Raw genomic sequence first — 15736 nt, forward strand, 5'->3', positions numbered from 1 at the left:
GATTAGACTTCTGGTTAATTGAATTTATTTGCGGTTCATTAGAAGAGGTGACACAAAGAAAGTATGTTGTACCCAGAGCCTTCTAATCTGGAAACCAGTAGCTGAAAGACAGGTCGGAGCAGACCCAGTAATAGTTTCAAAATGGAGTTAGTAGTTTCCAGGAGAGGGGACTTCTCAGAGCAAAGGGAAAGCCCTTCAACAGAGTCAGTACAGGCATAAGGTTTGAACAGTGCCCTTATGAGCTGTACTTGATATTGGTATTGGTTTATTATTGTCACTTGTACCGAGGTACAGTGAAAAACTTGTATACCGATTGTACAGGTCAATTCATTACACAGTGCAGTGAGGTAGCACAGGGTAAACACAATTACAGAATACGAAGTGTTACAGCTACAGAGGAAGTGCAGCGCAGGTAGACAATAAGGTTCAAGGTCATAACAAGGTAGATTGTGAGGTCAAGAGTCCATCTCATCGTATAAGAACCATTCAATCATCTTATCACAGTGGGATAGAAGCTGTCCTTAAGCCTGGTGGTATGTGCCCTCAGGCTCCTGTACCTTTTACCTGATGGGAGAGGGGAGAAGAGAGAATGACCCGGGTGGGTAGGGGCTTTGTTTATGGAATCTGGGTGTTGCTGGCAAGACCAGCATTTATTTCCCTTCCCCATTACTGTTGGGGAGGCCTTCTCCAACACTGATGCTGGGTTGGCTATTCCAGGATTTTCAACTGATGACAGTGAAGGAGCACTGATGTGTTAGTGCGATGTGTGACTGAGAACGTTAGAAATTCATACAAAAAAGGAAGGTCGTTGCCGATCATTTTATTCACCTTTCCACCACTTCCACCAATCTGCTGAGAGACGACCTGCTTGGCTTTAATCTGCAGATGCGCTAAAATTTCCTTCAGCTGAAAATTAGAATAAAAAACATTCTTTGTCTGCTCCAGCTGCTTTCCCAGTGACTCCATCCTGGAGAATGTCTGGCAGTGTTTTCCAGCTAAATCGTCAGCTGGGAAACCTGGGTCCTGTTTATACCGGAGCTCAATTTTGAGCTTCATCTCCAACCACCACCACCTTTCCATTCCATGATCATCTTCCTGTCATTGGGACCCACATTCTTGTTCATTGCTCACTCCAGGTGACCATCCCCCTCCAACCTTCATAAGCTTCAACTCACCCTCATCCAAGCCTCGCATCTTATCCTGCTCCCTTGAGAAACAACCCCACCAGGATGTGTTGGCCTTCACTGACACTGCATCACTGACGCGCTGAGTTCGCAATAGTTAAAGATTGTTCCTCCTAGTTTTGTCCAATTCCACTTTTGGACATTGCATTCACCACCCCTGCTTCAACTAGTGGCAGAGCCTTGTCTGAGTGAGCATCATTCATATGAGCTTCAATGATGAGGGTGTGCAGGTAATCCTGTTCGAAGGCAGGAACACAGCATTTGCTGCTGATTAGCTCTTGGAATTGGGAATCTAAGCAGTTCTTTTGCCTCTGATTCCAAGACAATTTGAACTTGTGAAATCGTGTCTCACAGATTTGACTGAGTTTTTTGAAGGGGTGGCCAAGAGGCAGGGGATATTTTTCCCTGGCGTGAAGGAGGCTGAGGGGTGACCTTATAGAGTTATAAAGAATCATGGGGGACATAGATAGGGTGAATGGTCAGCCTCTTTCCCAGGGTAGGAGAGTCTACAACTAAAGGGCATATGCCTAAGGTGAAAGGGGAAAGATTTGAAGGGTCAACTTTTCCACACAGAGGGTGATAGATATACAGAAAGAGCTGCCGGAGGAAGTGGTAGAGGCAGATGCAATTACAATATTTAACAGGCATTGAGGCAAGTACGTGGATAGGAAAGGTTTAGAGGGAGATGGACCAAACATGGGTAAATCGGGTAGAAGATACAGGGGCCTGAGGGCACGTACCACCAGACTTAAGGACAGCTTCTACCCCACTGTGATAAGACTATTGAACGGTTCCCTTATAAAATGAGATGGACTATGACCTTGTTGTGACCTTGCACCTTATTGCACTGCACTTTCTCTGTAGCTGTGACACTTTACTCTGTACTGTTACTGTTTTTACCTGTACTACATCAATGCACTCTGTACTAACTCCATGTAACTGCACTGTGTAATGAACTGACCTGTATGATCGGTTTGTAAGACAAGCTTTTCACTGTACCTGGACAATAATAAATCAATACCAATAAATGGGACTTGCTCAGGTAGGCAACTTGGATGGCATGGACGAGTTGGGCCAAAGGGCCTGTTTCTGTGCTGTAAAACTCTATAGCATTGTGAAGTGTGTCCTCACTGCTGCCTTTGTTGCTGAGGCTTAAATATATATATTTTTTTTATTTTATTATGAACTTCAAAACTACTGTCTCAGAGGTAGGTATTCCTAATCCCCTCAGTCTCCATTTCCGACATTCTGCTGCATTAGCTTCTGGGCACATTCGCTACCTGTTATTTTCAAGATGAGGATGTGCTGCTTGTTCCCGTCAATCGTGTTTTTAAATTATCGTCTGTCATTGGGGTTTTTTTTGTAAAGAGTGTGAAACTCATTCTATAATCATCTTCCTCTGGTTTCAGGTGGTGCAGTTGGAATTCCATCTTGGGGCAAATTCTGGCTAGCTATTCTTAATGTCTACAGCTGGGAGGGGATGAACACACTGTTTCCAGAGATGTGGTGAGTTCTCTCATGAAGCCATTGAATGTTTCAAGTTTGTGGGCTCAAAGTATGGAGTTACAATGAAGTGTATCTTGTCATTGTTTTATGTAACAAAAGTTGGGTCAAAACAAGGAATGGTTCATTGAGACTATTCCTTTAATCCCTACAATTCAATTAGTGGTTAGCATAACGCTATTATGGAGCCAGTGACACGGGTTCAATTCCGGCCACTGTCTGTAAGGAGATTGTACGTTCTCCCCGTGTCTGCGTGGGTTTCCTCCGGGTGCTCTGGTTTCCTCCCGTATTCCAAAGACGTACGGATAAGGAAGTTGTGGGCATGCTATGTTGGTGCCAGAAGTGTGGCGGCACTTGCAGGCTGCCCCCAGTACCCCCTACGCAAAAGATTCATTTCACTGTGTGTTTTGATGTACATGTGACTAATAAAGAAATCTTATCTTATTTCAATTGAAGTCTTTTAAAACTCTGCCCACACTGTCCCCACCACCCATCAATCTACATGTTGCATTGTTTCAGCAATGCACATTTTTAAAATTCGTAACATTTTCAAATCCTTCTGTGATCTTTCCTCTCTGTAATCTCCTTCAGCCCTACAACACTCTGACATCTACACTCTTCTAGCTTCTGGTTTTTGCCAGATTTGATCACTCCACCATTGGCCTTCAGCTCCCTGGAGTTTGGGGCTTCCCCTCCATAAACCTCAGCCTCTCTCACTCTTTTTATTTAAAGGCTCTTCTTAAGCATCTGCCTCATAGTCCAAGCTTTTGGTTGTCCTCCCTTACATTTCCTTAAGGACTGATGTTTCTGCAAACAATCTTGGGATATTTTGCTGCATTACAATGATGTGCAGATGCAAATTGTTGTTATTGGGTGCAGTGCTAAATCTGGTTTGAGAAAAGAAACCCAAGTTAGGAAGACACAATAAAAAATAGTTGAATTTTTTTTCATTAAAATGGATACATTTATCAGACTAGGTCATGAATTGGTAATTTTAGTGAGCTGTCAGGAGACCTAGTTCACACTGGTTTGTTGGAAGAATTACTGCGTGATCAGTTACAATTAAACTAGAAGTGAGGAGGGTGCAGCATTTTCTGGGGTTCTGTGAGTAGAGCAGAAACCAGGTTTTTGAAGAAGTGATTATAAAGGATTATATTGAAGGAAGGCTGAGAAATATAACACGTAAATGCTCGATCCATTATCAAAGATGTAATAGCAGAGCACTTGGAAAGTGACAGAATCGGACCATGTCAATTCATGAACAGGAAATCTCGCTTGACAAATCTACTGGAATGGCTTGTGGAAGTGATTAGCAGAATAGTCGAGGGAAAAAAGTTGTGTATTTGGACTTTGAGGAAGCTTTCGATAAGGTCCCACAAGGGATTAGTGTGCAAGATTAAAGGATGAAGGATTGGGGGTAAGGTGCTGATGTGGTAGAGAAAGTGGTGGGCAGATGGGAAACAGAATGGGAACAAACGGGTCTCTTCCTGAGTGGCAGGCAGTGACAAGTGGTGCTACCACAGAGGTCAGTGCCAGGACCCTGGTTATTAATGATATTGATCAATGATTTGGATGAGAGAATTAAATGCAGTATCTTCCAGTTTGTAGTTGACTTTTTCCATTGCATCTGGTTGGGAGGATGAGCATTGTGGAGGTTGCAGGTTGATTTGGACTGGTTGAGGGAATGGGAAGGTACGTGGTAGATGTGAGGTTATCCACTTGGGTGATGATAACAAAAAGCAGATTATTATCTGAATGGCGATAGATAGAGAAAGTGGGGGGGGGAGGGGGGTGCAACAAAACCCGGGTGTCCTTGTGCACCGGTTGCTTAAGGGAAGTATGTGGGTGCAGCAGGTGATTAAGAAGGCAAATGGTATTTTGGCCTTCGTAGCAAGAAGGTTCGAGGACAGGAGCAGGGATGTCTTGGTGTAATTGTGCACTGCCTTGGTGAGACCGCACCTTGAGTAGTGTGTGTAGCTTTAGTCTCCTTACCCGAGGGAAGATATTCTTGATCTGGAGGGAGTTCAGTAAAAGTTCGCGAGACTGATCCTGGGATGGGAGTATGAGAAAGCTAGACAGTTAACCCAAGAAAAAAATTACAGGAAAAAAGGCTTTCAACTGCATGCAAGATGTAAAAATGCAGACATAAAAGGAGATAGAAACCATATTGTAATTTTGAGAATGAAGGAACAGCCGTGATAAATATTTCATTTTAATTTTTACTGTGCAAGGTGAAGGGGGTAACAGTCTCCCTGACAATCACATGGAGAAGTGTTGAGGATACAATAAGAGGATGAAGGAGACTGAAATGGAAAAAGTCACTTGTGTGCTTCACATTGTGTGGTTCCCAGAACAGTGGGAATCATGCTGGGGATAACCATAAGTTTCAATGCCAGGTCACTCAGTCTTGCACCAGTTCTGGGAAAATTGAGTCCATGAGGAAGGATGAAATCATGGAAACTTGGAAAGGCTGATCTCATCGAGCTGAGATGGAAAAAGGTGGGTGGGGCTTGGCATTTTTTTAAAAATCTGAATTCAAATTCTACAGCTTTCTTGTTGGACCTGAGCCTGCATTCTTTGGAAGTTTTGAATCTCTGGTAATATTATCAGTCCAGCTGTCTGGATTACCAGCCTAAAAATGATGATTAGGCTATTTGTATTATTCTAGATTGTTGGGAAGGTGACGAATGAGGGCATTTCTTCAGATCATGCCTCAGGCAGTCTCAGGTTTGTACGATCAAACCAGGGAGTCTGGGATGTCCAGCAAGTCAGGTGCTGGTGAGTCAGACTGTCCACTCCCTGTTGGGACAGTTGAGGGGATCCAGAGCCCGTTCCTGTCTGGCCCTCAGCTTTACTCCAGCAGGGCGTGTGCAGGAACAAGGCCACTGATCCCACTGGGTTAAGGGTAAACTCTTAACTCAGTTTCCATTTATTGTTTTAATCATTTGTGGTTTTTTTAGCTGACTATTTTTATTTATTTAACAAAAATACTTCTTCAGTCATAAAATCTATTCAAATAATTTTTAAATATCTCTGACTGAGATTGAAGATTGTTTAAAAAGCCTCTTTCTGACATTGGTGAGCTTTAAGTGTCAAAGTATCCTGGGGTGGGACTTCATCCTGAGGCAGAGTTATTCCCAGATACTACCTGCCTCCCTGGCACTGAGGGACAACTCACTTAACCCTCTACATCTGGGAGAAGCAACTCCAGGCAACCAGCCAGGTCCAGGCTGATCCAGCCCATTGTCAAGAACAAATCTAACACCTTTACAAATTCATGGAAGGTTTTAAAGAGAAAATTGTCTTAGCTTGTCGACAAATGATTGGGGGTAGGCATAGATCTAGAATTATCCATAATGAAAGAGAAGTTGACAGTTTGTCCACACTGTAGTGTGGACAAATGGGGTTAGCATTGATGGGCAGCAAGATCAGCTGGATGTGGTGGGCCGAAGGGCCTGTTTCTACGCTGTACTATCCCATCACTGACCTGGTGAGGGACTGGAGTGCTGGAAGGACACGTTTGTTTCTATTTGTCTTCACAGCTTGATTCAAGTTTCATGACTTTGTGGACAAGTGTGGTCACAGAGAACAGAAAATACCATCTTCAACTTCCTCTGGGCACCGAGTTAACGGATACCAGCTAGCAGCAACTGAATGACCCAGCACTCCCAACCCAAGAATGGAGAGTGTAGCTAGGGTCCCCCGCCCAGGTGGCAGCTGTTGGAGTGAGAGTGCATGGGCACTTTCTCAGTCAGCATGGATGAGTTGAGCCGAAGGGCCTGCTTCCATGCTGTATGACATCAGTGGTAGGGAGATTTCTGGAGAAGATCCTTAGGGACATGATTTGCCCGCATTTGGAAAAGCACGGACTGACTACGGATAGTCAGCATGGCTTGGTGAGGAGGAGGTCCTGTCTCACAAATTTGATTGAGTTTTTGAGAAAATAATGAGTTTATTATTGTCATGTGTACAGAGATTGAGTAAAAAGCTTCATTTGCATGCCATCTAGAGAGATCATTCCATGCATAAGTACATCAAGGTAGTACGAAAGGACAAGCAATAACGGAATGCAGAATATAGTGTTATTCTAATGATTGAGAGTAGGGTAGTGAATATTGTCTATGTGGACTTTAGTAAAACATTTGACAAGATCTCTCATGGTAGGCTGTCCAGAAGATTAAGTCAAATGGGAGCCACAGTGAGTTGGTAAATTGGATCCAAAATTGGCTTGGCCATAGAAGACAGAAGGTAGTGGCAAAAGGGTGTTTTACTGACTGGAAGTCTGTGACCAGTGGTGTTCCCCAAAAATCAGTGCTGGGATCTCTGTGATTATATATTAAAGACTTGTGTGAAAATGTAGGTGGTCTGATTAGAAGTTTGCAGATGAGTTGCAAAATTGGTGAAATTCTGGATTGCGAGGAAGGTTGTGAAAGGTTACAGCAGGATGTAGATCAGTTAGAAATTTAGGCAGAGCAATTGCAAATAGAATTTAATCCGGACAAGTGTATTTTGGGGGGGTCAAATGTAAGAAGAAAGTATACAGTAAATGGCAGAACCCTAAGAGCATTGACGTACAGTAGGATCTTGGGATGCAAGTCCATGGCTCCCTGAAAGTGGACAGGGTGGTAAAGAAGGAGTGCGGCATGCTTGCCTTCCTCTGTCAGGGTGCTGAGTATAAAAGTGAGGAAGTTGTGTTGCAGCTGTGTAAAGCTTAGGTTTGGCCACACTTGGAGTACTGTGTGCAGTCCTGGCCACCACACTATGGGAAGGCTGTGGAGTGGTTAACTGTAAGGAGAGGTAGGAAAAATTTGGATTGCTTTCTCTGGAGTGTCGGAGGCTGAGAGGAAACCTGGTAGAAGTTTATAAAACTATGAGAGGCACGGAGAGGGTAGATAGAATCATTTTTTCTCCCAAGAGTGGACATGCCAAATACCAGAGGGCATGGATTTAACGTGAGAGGGGGAAAGTTTAAAGGAGGTTTGGGAGGTAAGTGTTTTGCACAGAGAGTGGTGGGTGCCTGGGGTGCGCTGCCAGGGGAAGTGGTGGAGGCAGGTACAATGGCAGTACTTAAGGGGAATTTAAACAGATACGTGAACAGGCAGGGAATGGAGAGTTTACAGACCATGTGCAGGTAGATGGGGTAAGTTTAATTTGGCATCATGGTCAGCACAGACATGGTGGACCGAAGGGCCTGTTCCTGTGCTGTATGTTTCTATGTTTTACATGCATGTTTAAAATGCTGGACTTGTATCTGAGCTTGCCTGTGTTCTAGGCTCTTTCCTCGATGGGTGCCAGCTCACCCCTCCACCTTGTGGTGTCACTGTCGACAAGTCTACCTCCCCATGAGTTACTGCTATGCCAAGCGGCTCACAGCACAGGAGGACGAGTTAATCCTCAGCCTGCGCCAGGTACAGTCAGACGCCTACAACGTCCCCTCCCCACATGTGCGGAGAGTCTGTATTTGTGCTCCAGGGGGCTTTTATTGAACAGTTTCTGTATCTGAGCTTAACATTTGAACAGGAGCGCCTCTGGTTAAACTGAATGGGAGTAAGTCGTTAAACCCTCAGGAGTTGTGAATGTAAGACTGGAGGCACAGTATCCTATTGTTTTATTGGCAGGAATGCCAACCTCAGCCATAACTTATGAAGATAATGTACTCATGGAATCTATTGAATTGAATATGGCAATGATAGTCATCAGAATCAGATTTATTATCACCGTCTTCGATGACGCAAAATTTGTTGTTTTGCAGCAGCAGTACAGTGCAACGACCTAAAATTACTATAAATTACAAAAATAAATAAGTAGTGCAAAATAAAAGGAACAATGAAGTAGTGTTCATGGACTGTTCAGAAATCTGATGGCAGAGGGGAAGAAGCTGTTACTGAATCGTTGAGTGTGGCTCTTCAGGCTCCTGTACCTCCTCCCTGATGGGAACGAAAAGAGGGCATGGCCCGGATGCTGAGGGTCTTTAGTGATAGATGCTGCCTTCCTGAGGCACCGCCTCTTGAAGATGTCCTCGGTGGCAGGGAGGGTTGTGCCTGTGATGGAGCTAGCTGAGTCTGCAGCCCTCTGCAGCCTCTTGCGACCCTGTGCATTGGAGCCTCCGTACCAGGCAGTGATGCAACCAGTCAGAATGCTCCTCAGTGTACATCTATAGAAATTTGCAAGAGGCTTTGGTGACATACAGAATATCCTCAAACTCATAACGAAGTAGAGCCACTGGTGTGCCTTCTTTGTGATTACATATTGTGTGTTGTTCTATTGCTGTCTCTCGTTCACCAGAAACTTTGATATTGACCCTGGTGAGGACATCTAACCATTTAAAAATTCTAACTTATCTTATTCCAGGAGCTCTATGTTGAGGAATACGGGACCATTGACTGGCCTGCCCAGCGAAACAATGTGGCAGCCTGTGACCTGTACACACCCCACAGCAGGCTCCTCACTGCGGCATACGGTACAAAGAATCCCTTCAATTTTGCAACGTGAAAGTGTTTTATGCTTGCCTTTATTTTTAGGGAACACCACCAGTGTTCAATTTTTGTTTTTAATGTTGCCTATGAAAAGAAATTCTGTTCTGATCTTTCTTTTCTTTACTTCTGTGGTGAGGTAATATCCTGGAGAAGTGCTTCAGTAACTTGTCCTTTGATTATTCTTGAACAGAAATAGAAATCTACCATTATGACTTAACTTGGCCACTGAACAACTCACAAAGGCTGAGTTATCTAAAGAGCTAATTGAACGGTGGCTTTTACTTCAGTAAGGTAGTATGGGTGCAAGTCATCTTGTTACAGAAGGCTCTGGTGAGACCCCGTCTGAAGCACGGTCTTCAACTCTGAGCACTGCACCTCAGGATGTGTAACCCCTGGAGTGGGTGCAATGCAGATTCCCCAGAGTTACAGTGCTGCCAAATGGATAGATTATATAAACAGATTGCATTGACAAGACTTGCACTCCCTTGAATGCTCGAGTTGTCAGGGTGATCTAATTGGAGTATTGAAGATGATTAGAGGATTTGATAGGGTAAAGGGAAACAATCTGCCCAAATGGAGGAGTGCAGAACAAGGGCACCTTGGATCTGGCAGGTCGGGAGCACTCCACACAAGGTGTGGTGGGAATCTTGAACCCCCATCCCCTAAAGTTGGTGTATGGCAGGACAAGGGAGCTTTTGAGACTGAAACTGGTGAAATTTTGTTAAATTAAAATTCATTGGGTGGCAGAATGGTGAGAAGGCCCACTGTTGTGTGTTCCCACTTCCTTGAACTGTAACGTCTGAGCTGTTGGTTTACCTGGGGCATCAGAGTTGTGCAGGCCGGGCCGCTTGTTGATCCTTTCCCTGAGATGCTGACATCGGTTCTAACACCTGTACATCTGCCTTGCCTGATGTCAGCCAGTACACGAGCCTCTCAATCCGAGGCTGAAAAGACTGGAACTGGACACCTAGTTAACTGGCATCTGTGGGGTGAGAGGCTCTGACATTCAGGTCACGATTCCTTCCTTTGGTTTGGAAGATGTTGCTGAACTGAATTTTAAAAGAACAGTCTGAAGCAAAGGGATAAATAAACCACATGGGGGAAGAAAGTCGAATAACCTCTGCAGTGCTTGGGTGAGGGCAAGGAGATGATTCAATAACACCATTGTGTTAACAATAGACGAAGAACAATGAGATAAAAGGTGTGGGGGGGGGGGGAGTGAGCAGTGGAAGAGAGATGGATAGTAATTAAAATAGGCAGAATAATGTGGTAGAAGGAAAAAGCAGTCAATGCCAAGGACAAGTCATCCCACCAGCAGTATATCTGCTCCTACCTCCTCCCACATCTTCTTCTGCAGATTCCAATATTCTATTCCAACCCTGCAACTCATTGGCATGTCTGATTACCGGCACTAAAAACCTCGCAGCTCCAGTGACCCGGCTTCCATCCTGATCTCCGGTGCTGTCTGTGTAGAGTTTGCACGTTCTCCTGGTGATGGTGTGGTTTAACCCGGGTGCTCTGGTTTATTCCAACATCCCAAAAACGTTTGGGTTGGCAGGTTTCTTGGCCACTATTTAATTGCCTCCTGTGTAAGTGAGTGGTAAAATCTGGATGAAGTTTCATAGGACATAGTACAGCACAGTACAGGCCCTTCAGCCCACAATGTTGTGTCAACCTATTTAAACTTACTCTATGATCAATCTAACCCTTCTATACAGCCCATAACCTTGATTTTTCTTACATCCATGTGCCTATCTCAGAGTCTTATAAATGTCCCTGTTGTATCAGCCTCCACCACCACCCCCAGCAGGCAATTCCAGGCACCCACCACTCTCTGTGTAAAAAAAACACTACCTCTGATATCTCCCCTAAACTTTCCTTCTCTGACCTTAAACTGATGTCCTCTGGTATTGGCCATTGCTGACCTGGAATAACAGTGCTGGCTGTCCACTCTGTCTGTGCCTCTCGTAATCTTATACACCTCTATCAAGTCACCTCTCATCTTATGTCGCTCCAAAGAGAGAAGCCCTAGCTCACTCGCTCAACCTTTCTTCATAAGACATGTTCTCTAATCCAGGCAGCATCCTGATGAATCTCCTCTGCACCTTCTCTAAAGCTTCCACATCCTTCCTGTAATGAGGGGACCAGAATTGAACACAATACTCTAGGTGTGGTCCAACCAAAATTTTATAGAGTGGCAACATTACGTTGTGGCTATTGAACTCAGTCCCCTGACTAATGAAGGCCAGCGCACCATATGCTGCCTTAACCACCCTATCGACTTACATGGCAACTTTGAGGGATCTATGGACTTGGACCCCAAGATCCCTCTGTTCCTCCACACTACTAAGAATCCTTCCATTAACCTTGTATTTTGCCTTCAATTTTGATCTTCCAAAGTGCATCACTTCACACTTGTCCAGATTGATCTCCATCTGCCACTTCTCCACCCAACTCTGCATCCTGTCTATATCCCGTTGTAACCTACAACAACCTTCTACACTATCCACGACACCTCCAACCTTTATGTCATCTGCAAACTTACCAACCCATCCCTCCACTTCCTCATCCAAGTCATTTATAAAAATCACAAAGAGCAGGGGTCCCTATGGAACACCACTGGTCACCAACCTCCAGGCAGAATACTCCCCATCTACTACCACCCCCTGCCTTCTGTGGCCAAGCAAATTCCGAATCCACTCAGCCAAGTCTCCATGGATCCCATGCCTCATGACTTTCTGGATGAGCCTTCCATGGGGAACCTTGTTAAACGCCTTACTGAAGTCCATATACACCACATCCACTGGTCTACCTTCATCAGTTTGTTTTATCACCTCCTTGAAAAACTCACTTAGGCTCATGAGACATCACCTGCCCCCCACAGAGCCTGCTGACTATCCCCAATAAGACTATGCTTCTCCCAATGCTTGTAAATCCTGTTCTGAAGGATCCTCTCTAATAGCTTGACGTAAGACTGACTGGTCTATAATTCCCAGGATTATCCCTATTACCTTTCTTGAACAAGGGAACAACATTAGCCATCCTTCAAGCCTCTGGTACCACTCCTGTGGCCAGGGAGGATGTAAATATCATCGTCATCGCCCCAGCAATCTCTTCCCTCTCCTCCCATAGTAGCCTGGGGTATATCCCATCTGGTTCCAGGGACTTATCTATCCTAATGTTTTTCAGAAGCTCCAACAATACCTCTTTCTTAACCTCCACATGCTCCAGCACATTAGCCTGTTCTATGCTGACCTCACATTTGTCAAAGTCCCCCTCCCTAGTGAGCACTGAAGCAAAGTATTCATTTAAGACCTCTCCTACTTCCTCCACCTCCAAGCACACATTTCCCTCTTTATCCCTGAGGGGTCCTACCCTCACCATAGTCATTCTCCTGTTCCTCACTTACATGTAGAATGCCTTGGGATTTTTCTTAATCCCTCTCGCCAAGACCTTCTAGCTCTCCTAAGTCCCTTCTTAAGCTCCTACCTGGCTACCTAATTCTCAAGAGCCCTGCCTGATTTTTGCTTCCCAAAGCTCAAGTATGCTTCCATCTTCCTATTGACTAAATATTTCACCTCTCTTGTCAACCATGGTTCTTTTACCACACAATCCTCTCCCTGTCTCAATATGACAAACCTATCCAAAACCCCATGCAAGTGGTCCCTAAACAGCCTCTACATTTCTGCTATGCATTTCCCTGAGAGCATCTATTCCCAATTTACGCTCCCAAGTTCCTATCTAATACTGTCGTAATTAACCCTCTCCCAATTAATGTATCGTCTGCCCTGATCCTTGTCCATGGCTATGCTAAAGGTCAGGGAGATGTGGTCACTATCTCTGAAATGCTCACCCACCAACAGGTCTGTCACCTGACCAGGTTCACTGCCTAGTACTAGATCCAGTATGGCCTCTCCTCTAGTCAACGTGTCCACATACTGTGTCAGGAATCCTTCCTGGACACACCGAATAAAATCTGCCCTATCTAAACCTTTTCCACTAAGGAGGTGCCAATCAATATTAGGGAAGTTGAAGTCTCCCATGACAAAAACCCCGTTGTTTTTTGCACCTTTCCAAAATCTGCATACTTATCTGTTCTTCAGTGTCCTGGTGGCTATTAGGGGGCCCAAAGAATAGTCCCAATGGAGTGATTTCTCCCTTCCTGTTTCTAACTTCCACCCACACTGACTCAGTAGACCTCCATGACATCCTCCCTTTTTGCAGCTGTGATACTATCCCTGATTAACAATACCACCCCCCTCCCCTTTTTACCCCCTTCCCTATCTCTTTTGAAACATCTAAACCCCAGAACATGAAGCCGCCAATCCTGCCCTTGCAACAACCAAGTCTCTGTAATGGCCACAACATCGTAATTCCACGTGCTGATCCATGCTCATCACCTTTAATACTTCTTGCATTAAAGTAAACACATCTCAACCCACCCAATTGACTGCATTTATGCCCAGTCCACTGCCTATCCTCCACTGTCTCTCTGCACATCGCATCTACCTTTACACCAAGTGCTCCATCATCTGACCTAACATTCTGGTTCCCCATCCCCCTGCCAACCTAGTTTAAACCCGCCCCAACAGCTCTAGCAAACCTGCCCACAAGGACATTGAGCCCTCTCGAGTTCAGGTGTAACAAAAAAGCACTGCAGTTACTGGCTCAGGATGCTCTGACAGCACCTCCCAAGCACACCACCTCTGTCACCAAGAAGGCCAAGGGCAGCAGGTACATGAGAGCACCACCACCAGATTCCCTCCAAGTCACATACCATGCTGACTATTCCTAGTCCTTCATCTTATCTGGATCTAAATCCCGGAGTTCCTTCCCTATTAGCAGTAAGGAGTACCTTCACCAGAAAGACTGCAGTGGTTCAAGAAGGTTGCTCCCCACCACCTGAAGGGATGGGCAATAAATGCTGGCCTTGCCAGCGATGCCCAGATCTTGAAAATTAACAAAAAAACCCTCAAGGACAGATCTTTGGTCGACAGAGTGCAGCCCTCTGCCTTCAGTTGTTGAACTTTCAGTCTGACTTGGATCGCACGTGTAAAGGACTCTTTCTGTTCGAATGTATGTCTGTCAGCTGCTGAGGAACCTTTAATTGAAAACTAAAAGTCAAAACACTACTTAAAAACAACCTGCATTGATGTTTCTAGGTTCCTTCTCACTTCTCCCTCCTGAAAGCCGATGAGCAGAGTATCCTATTATGTGGAGCCTCATGCCCTTTTGACGTGGACCTGGATGTATGTGTATCATTCTGCTGTACCACAGGCTTTTATTGTGTTGCATCTGAGGTGATGCGTTGCTGAATTTGGGCTTTTACAGCTTTACTGAATGTGTACGAGGATTACCACAGCACAACCCTGAGGAAGCGGGCAGTAACAGAGCTCTATGACCACATCATGGCAGATGACAGATTCACAAAGTGCATTAGTATTGGGCCGGTACGTGTTAACTTAAAATGTTTGCTTGATGTATACAGTATTGGTGACACCTTTTGGTCCCTGTTGGTGCTAAACACATTTTGTAGGTTTAGTTTTGTAATGTTGGTTTTCTGTGTTAATCAAGTAAGCAAGCTGAAAGGAATGTGGGAAAACGTGCGAAGTACAAATAAAGGATACTAGGAAACAGCAGTAGGGCACCAGGCCCCTCAAGCCTGCCCCACCATTCGATAGGATCACTTCCAATCTATGCTGGCCTCCACTTCTCTTCTGTGCCAATTCTCCATAACCCTTAATTCCTTAATCTTTCAAATATTTCTCTGTCTCCACCTTAAATAGATCCAACAATCTAGCCTCCACCATCCTTGGAGACAGAGAATTCCAGAGATTCATTACCCAGAGAGAAGAAATTTCTACGCACCTCAGTTTTAATTGATCAGCCTCTTATTTTGTAACTGTCCCCTTGTTTGTGGCTCTCAAGAGTTTTGAAAGCTGTTTGACAGCATGCAGGATCCTTGGCATTATAAGTAATAGACTTCAAAAACAAAGGAGTTGTACTAAATGGTTAAACCCCCAGTTCGGCACCCACTGGAGTGTTATGTTCTATTCTGTCATTCTGGGAATTAATGTTCAAAATATGTTGAAAATCTTTTGTTACCCATACACCAAGAAGTGGCAAATGTTTGACAAAACAAGTTCATTTGCACTTGAAGTCGTAAGCTCTGTATTTTTTAATGTTAATTTGTGACAGGTGGCTGCAATTTCGATAGCAACCTAATTTTATTAATTTGCTAAGAGCATATTTACAGTGTACTTCATAAATTTAACAATCCATGTGTCTATGTTACTGAATAATGTAAATGAGTTACCACAGCTAAGTATTGTAACTTGTTATATTTGAATGCAATTAAGAAAATCCTTGCAATAAGTTGATAAATATTTCCATCATGAAAAGCAAATATTGGTGTAACTTTAATGAACATGGGGACTCTGCTGCTCAATAGCAAGCACCCTGCAAGTTGGATCCTGCAATTGTACTTTGGTGTTCTGCAGTAACAAAGGCCTCTGGTTCACATTGGTTGGTTTTAGGTGAGGCACCACATGCACTGGCCTCTTCTGCATTCCC

At 44.4% G+C, this 15736-nt stretch overlaps 1 protein-coding gene across 2 annotated transcripts in view; it reads left to right on the forward strand.

Moving 5' to 3' along the window:
* lss (lanosterol synthase (2,3-oxidosqualene-lanosterol cyclase)) overlaps positions 1–15736 on the forward strand; it is an 85762-nt gene that overhangs the window by 14331 nt on the left and 55695 nt on the right. For both annotated transcript variants that reach the window (XM_052027275.1, XM_052027284.1), the window contains exons 6-9: positions 2594–2690; positions 7960–8095; positions 9039–9147; positions 14495–14613. In XM_052027275.1, coding sequence (XP_051883235.1) covers positions 2594–2690; positions 7960–8095; positions 9039–9147; positions 14495–14613 — 461 coding nt within the window. The remainder of the gene's footprint in view (positions 1–2593; positions 2691–7959; positions 8096–9038; positions 9148–14494; positions 14614–15736) is intronic.

This window comes from Pristis pectinata, chromosome 1 (assembly GCF_009764475.1).
Source record: "Pristis pectinata isolate sPriPec2 chromosome 1, sPriPec2.1.pri, whole genome shotgun sequence".
In the NCBI taxonomy this organism is placed as follows: Eukaryota; Metazoa; Chordata; class Chondrichthyes; order Rhinopristiformes; family Pristidae; genus Pristis; species Pristis pectinata.